The sequence below is a fragment of the Sinocyclocheilus anshuiensis genome, unplaced genomic scaffold, assembly GCF_001515605.1.
Source record: "Sinocyclocheilus anshuiensis isolate Anshui unplaced genomic scaffold, SAMN03320099.WGS_v1.1 scaffold739, whole genome shotgun sequence".
In the NCBI taxonomy this organism is placed as follows: Eukaryota; Metazoa; Chordata; class Actinopteri; order Cypriniformes; family Cyprinidae; genus Sinocyclocheilus; species Sinocyclocheilus anshuiensis.
In genome coordinates, this window is record NW_015551105.1 from 509728 (window position 1) to 515282 (window position 5555).

At 33.0% G+C, this 5555-nt stretch overlaps 2 protein-coding genes across 2 annotated transcripts in view; one reads left to right on the forward strand and one right to left on the reverse strand.

The window, feature by feature from the left end:
* LOC107662887 (interleukin-12 subunit beta-like) overlaps positions 1–892 on the reverse strand; it is a 4823-nt gene extending 3931 nt beyond the window's left edge. The window contains exons 1-2 of the mRNA XM_016453004.1: positions 832–892; positions 53–134 (exon numbers count right to left, since the gene is read on the reverse strand). Coding sequence (XP_016308490.1) covers positions 53–134 — 82 coding nt within the window. The 5' untranslated portion in view covers positions 832–892. The remainder of the gene's footprint in view (positions 1–52; positions 135–831) is intronic.
* Positions 893–5341: 4449 nt separating this feature from the next.
* The window catches only part of LOC107662854 (U3 small nucleolar RNA-associated protein 15 homolog), an 8151-nt gene continuing 7937 nt past the window's right edge, over positions 5342–5555 (forward strand). Inside the window, exon 1 of the mRNA XM_016452969.1 lies at positions 5342–5471. The gene's annotated coding sequence lies outside the window, so the exon portion shown is untranslated. The remainder of the gene's footprint in view (positions 5472–5555) is intronic.

Consider the following 5555-nt stretch of genomic DNA (forward strand, 5'->3'; position numbering starts at 1 on the left):
TGTGTGTGTGCGCGTACTCATGCTTAAATAATGATGTGGTCAGTACACTCACATTTCTCAGGGAAAAAGTTAAGCGCAGACATCCTCACTATGGACAAGCAGAAGAGATGGATGAACGTCATCAACCAAGCCATCTGGAGAAAGAATCCACAAAATGACATATTTAACATGTAAATATGAATTGATTTAATAGTCACTTTTTCTGATCAAAAGTAAAATACAAAATAAAGGTGAATATAAGCAACTTAATACATGCATCAATCATTATTGTAGCATTGAACATTAATTAGTGTAGCATGAACATTATTCCATACTGAACATTAATCTATATTATACAAATACCAGTCATCATAAAAATATACATTAATTATTAATTGCCAGTATTAAAAGGAAGGCATATGGCCATGGACCAAAAATGAAAAGATGAAACATTTGAACATTTACATTTTCAACATTTATATTAACATATCACTTTAAAGCACTGTATAAAGGCATATTAAATCCATATTAAACTGTCAACATTTTTATTCACCATTTTATTTTTTTCTATTTTTTATTTGTATTTATTACAGTTCATTTAAATGTTCCAAATTAAGTTAGTAAAGTACAAATATTCTGTATCAAGCCCATGAAACAACAGAAGATCTAGATTTGGCGATATGTTGTCTAAAATATAGTGTCACATTGCAGACGTAACTTTTAATTAGAACTTCTTGTTATATATATACATATACTTTTAAATACATCTCATCTATAATGAAAATGAAAATGATGGGATTAAAGTGAATTGAGTTGGTTGTGCAGATGTTTAGCGCGTAATGCATATTTTACCTTCGATGCTGTTGCGTCAAATTCAGCGCAGAAAAATCTCAAGCGTGATTGTCCACGGCGCGTCGTGTTTCCTCTACTGGGGTCTGTGCCTGTGCGTGCTTTTATCCCATGCATTCCCTCACATAACACCCACGTAACCCTTGGGCAAATGTCCGAGGGTTCTTAGAACGAGTTCCCCTCGAGTTTAGAATGAACAAGTGTTAAAATTACACCTAAAGACGCTTGCGGTTATTCTCTGCTAAATTACTAAGAGATTAGCTCTCTTCCCCTCTCTGTCATCACTCTTATTATAGACCAGTTTCACAAGTTAGAATTGTGCGATCTAGTCTATCTTAATAGTAAAGTATAGGAAACTATTTGGATAAATGAACGATTGTTTCCCCTGTACAAAAAAGAAAAGAAAAAAAAAGGTTGTAAATAAAACAAAGATTATTGGAGAGCAGGTGTCCCTATAAAGTCCCTTAAAATGAGGAAACACATCTCTTCCCTTATAATATTTACTATGCCTCTGTAATATGGTATAGTCTGGTAAAGCATGTATAATGTTTACATATATTGCAGTGTCAGAAATTAAATTATTTGTATTAAGCAGCAATATTTTTAACTTTGTCACAATAAAGACTAGAATCTATTTACATTTATTGTCTAATCATTATGTTGATTGTAGCTCTCTATCACAGATTTTAATATAATCCCCTTTTTGATCATGTTTTAGTGCTGTTGGAAATATTTTGATCTTCAAATCATAATATATCTTCAAAACAACACTTTATATTTGCCATATATTCAACAACACGTACCTTTGAGATATTTAGTATGTTCATTGTTTTAATAAATTGCATAAGGAAGACGCAACACTGTAGATCAGCTTTATTAGATTATAAAATTGTGTGAGTGGACAGATTTTGGCTACTCTTTTTCATGCTTTTCCTAATCAATGACTAAAAAAATAACAAATTTTAATAATTTGTGGTATGCTTCTCAGAGCCTAAATTATTGCAATTATTTCTGTTTTAGCTTAATTCAGGAACACCAGATAAAAATGTGTCAACCAGGACATGATCAGATCTTTAACCACAAGTGCAAATATAAACACTATTAGTGAGAGAAATGGGGAAGTGAGAGAGTTACATATATCAAGGAAAGAAGTAAAGTTCAGTGAGTTTCTGTAAGCACCGAATTCAACGTGCTCACAAGTTTGTCTTCTCAAAAATATTTGCAATTTGCCTGCAAATCATTTAAAATGATCATAATTCAGAACAGTCTCTCTCTTGCTCAGTCTGAATTCTAGATAAAATATCAGGTCTGAATTTCCCCTCAAATAAATGTGTGACAGAAACCAAATGCAATGTGATTAAAGGAGATAAGAAGACTGGTAAATATCTGTGGTTAAGGCAGTGTAAATGTGTAGTACAACAGTTTCTCTGTTCGGGCTTTGCTTTGCAAATGATCTAAACACCGTACTTCTGTATGCCACGCAGGGGGAAACCGTGCCTGATGTAGGTGGCCGGCAGTTTTGGGTATTTCAGGAGACGAAACATGGATGTTTTATTGCATTGTTTGTATGTTTGTGAACTTGTGCATGTTAAACTGATTCCTTATAGGCATGTGTAAGAGTTTTTTTTTAAATGAAAAGGGCTGACATCATTCTGGCAGCCCCCCTGATGTCAGCGACGTAACACTTTCCTAAGAGACTTACACAAGATATCAGTCATTAGGTGTTATTCAAATTCACTCGCCAAGCCATGAAATTTCCTTGGGTGTGTATTATGGTGGAAATTACACATTTCTTTGCCATGACACACTTTTCTCTGCCTCACACACGTGTCACTAATTGCTAAAATTAGAGAGGCACATTGGAACTCTATTTGGGGCAATTTTATCCAGTCAAGTGTTTCTAACGGTGTAAAGATTATTTTTTAAATAACTTGACTATCTTATGAGGAACTCAGACTGTAATTCTCCCCTTGGTATAAGTGCCCATGTCCTGAAAGCACCAAAGGACACGTAGGTACTTCTGCTATGAAAAATGCTATTTGACTGATTAATGCTAAACTTGATGTTTCTGTTTCACTTGGGACATATGCTGAGGAAGGCATATTCTGAAAAGTCAAATACCCTGTTAATTTCTAGAAAGCCAGAATTGGCCTGTCCCCATGTCTAAATATCATGTGCATGAAAGTACCCAATAAGGCCAGTCACTTCTCACTGTACTCTTTCATCTGGGTCACAACTAACATGCTGTACATTCCTGTTCACACATTTACCTTTGTGACTTCTCAACACTTCCTACAAATATATTGGGGTTATAGTTCAAAAAATCAAGTCATCATATTATTGGCACAATATATCTAATCAGAAAATCTCTTTTTGACAGCTGTGTTTTTGTTGAATTGAATGCTGAAATAAACTAATTTTTATTTTATCGTTCTATCATTCTATCGTATTGTATCATTCTATTGTTTCGATCTATCTATCTATCTATCTATATCTATCGTTCTATCGTTCTATCGTATGTTCTATCATATCGTTCTATCTGTCATCGGCTCTATCTGTTGTTATATATATATATATATATATATATATATATATACAGATTCTTTCCATAGTTCTCATCTGTTTTTTATTTTATTTGAATCTCATGTTCTCACATACAACAATAACTTTACAGTAAAATTACATAATATAGCTATATCTGTTTCCTGTCTTTTTTTGTGTAGGTCTATACAATAACATGTTTGGGCTGATATCGGAAAATGTTTTTACTTTAAGTTTTACTGTGTTGACACACACACACACACACATATATATTGATTTAACTATATACTGTAACTAAAAAAAACTCTATAACTTTTTATGTTTTGTACAACTTTTTTATTGACAAAATATGCATTACAGTTTTTCTCAGTCGTTTTGGTGCATTTCTCAAATCAGAAATGAAATTCAAAACATCTAGTCTTTAGTTCTTCGTATAAGTCATTAAATGCAAAATGGTTCATCTAGTTGTCATAAACTGTCAAGCACATTTTTTACACATTATTATTAGACTTTTTGTAAATCTGGCATGAATTGTGCAAGTGGATCTTGACTTTCACTAATGAAGAGAATGTAGATCAACAAATGACAAACCATTTCCTTTTCCATATCACAATGACATTGTAATGTGTGTGTTTTTTTTGGTCAGACCACTAGTACTGTAAAAGTGTAACTGGGAATTCTATCCAGTCTCATTCAATCAATATCCCACATACAGTAATGTGTAAATTTGTACTTTTGAAATGGATATATGGCATACATAAGCATATGGCATACTGTTCAATACAGTAACTGTCAACCAAAATGTTGCCATAGTTTACAGCAGGTAATACTAACAGAGTGCACTATTATATTGACAACATGACTAAGCATTTTGACTATCTTGTTTGTGAACAATGACACAAGGACTTTTCAGTCTGATGGCATTGATATGTTCATTGACATAAATACTTACTTTTGAGAGATGAACTAAAGATTTTGAGTAAGTTACAGGCTTTTGCAGGTAATCCATTGTGTGGTGCTGTTTGTACGAATTGTTTTGAGAAATGCACATACTTTTTTGCAAATATTAAGGATGATTTGAGAAATGCTCCAAAGCGACTGAGAAAAACTGTAGTATAAGGTGAAGTTTCCAGGCCCCAGTCAAGATATTATCTTCAGTAAATACGTCCTGTTTGGAAAATATCATCAATAAAAAAAAAGTGAAGAGAACTTTTTTTTCACTGTACTCTTTCATTTGGGTCACAAATAAACATGCTGTACATTCCTGTTGACACATTTACCTTTGTAACCTCTCTACACTTCCTCTGACAATATTAAGGTTAGAGTAGGATTAGGGTAAAAAATTGAATGCCGAAATTAACTCCGACAAGACTTATGTTGGGAGATCCTGTTTACATATTTACTTGAGGAAAACTTACATGATATATATATTTTTTTTTTTTTAAATAAAGGTGTAAATATTTGGGCTGACATTGCAAAAAAATGTTTTACAGTTTTTCTCAATTGCTTTGGCACATTTTTCGAAACAATCTTAACATTCTCTAAACTGTGAGTGCAAATGTCACAACTGTTTGCTGGAACTTCAGAACTTTATTGCATGTCTGCAAAATGTAGTTACTCACCCAAAACATTTAATTCATGCTTCAAAACCTAGTTATCGTGTCAGTAATTTGGCCAAGGCCACCAAAATATAAAGTATTTTTGTCATCGTGTGAGCCACCATCATATGACCCCTTTAATATAAGGTGAAGTTTCCAGGCTCCAGTTCAATATACTTTCTTCAGGAAATCAAGTCCTGTTTGAAAAATGTCATCAATAAGAAAGCGAAGAAAACTTATTTGATCAATTGCTGTTGCGTGTATATGTACATTTAGCAAACTTTGTTTTAACATTCACAAAGAAGACAGCAAAATAGCTACTCTCAGTTTGTCGAGGATCATGTGTGCAATAAAGTTTCTGTTCAAAACCGGAAATGTGACGTCACACAATGGCGGCCTCCATGTGGCTGTAGAATCAACGTGATTTTGCTCATGTTTTCTAATCTGTAACGTTAAGAAAAATCATCCAAAATTTATTTAAAAATCGGTGGAAACCATAATAAGGTAAGCTATACCTTATAATATTTTGATTAAAAGATCTTGCTTATTGAAAACAAACCTACAAGAGTTAAACTCCTGTCATAGATA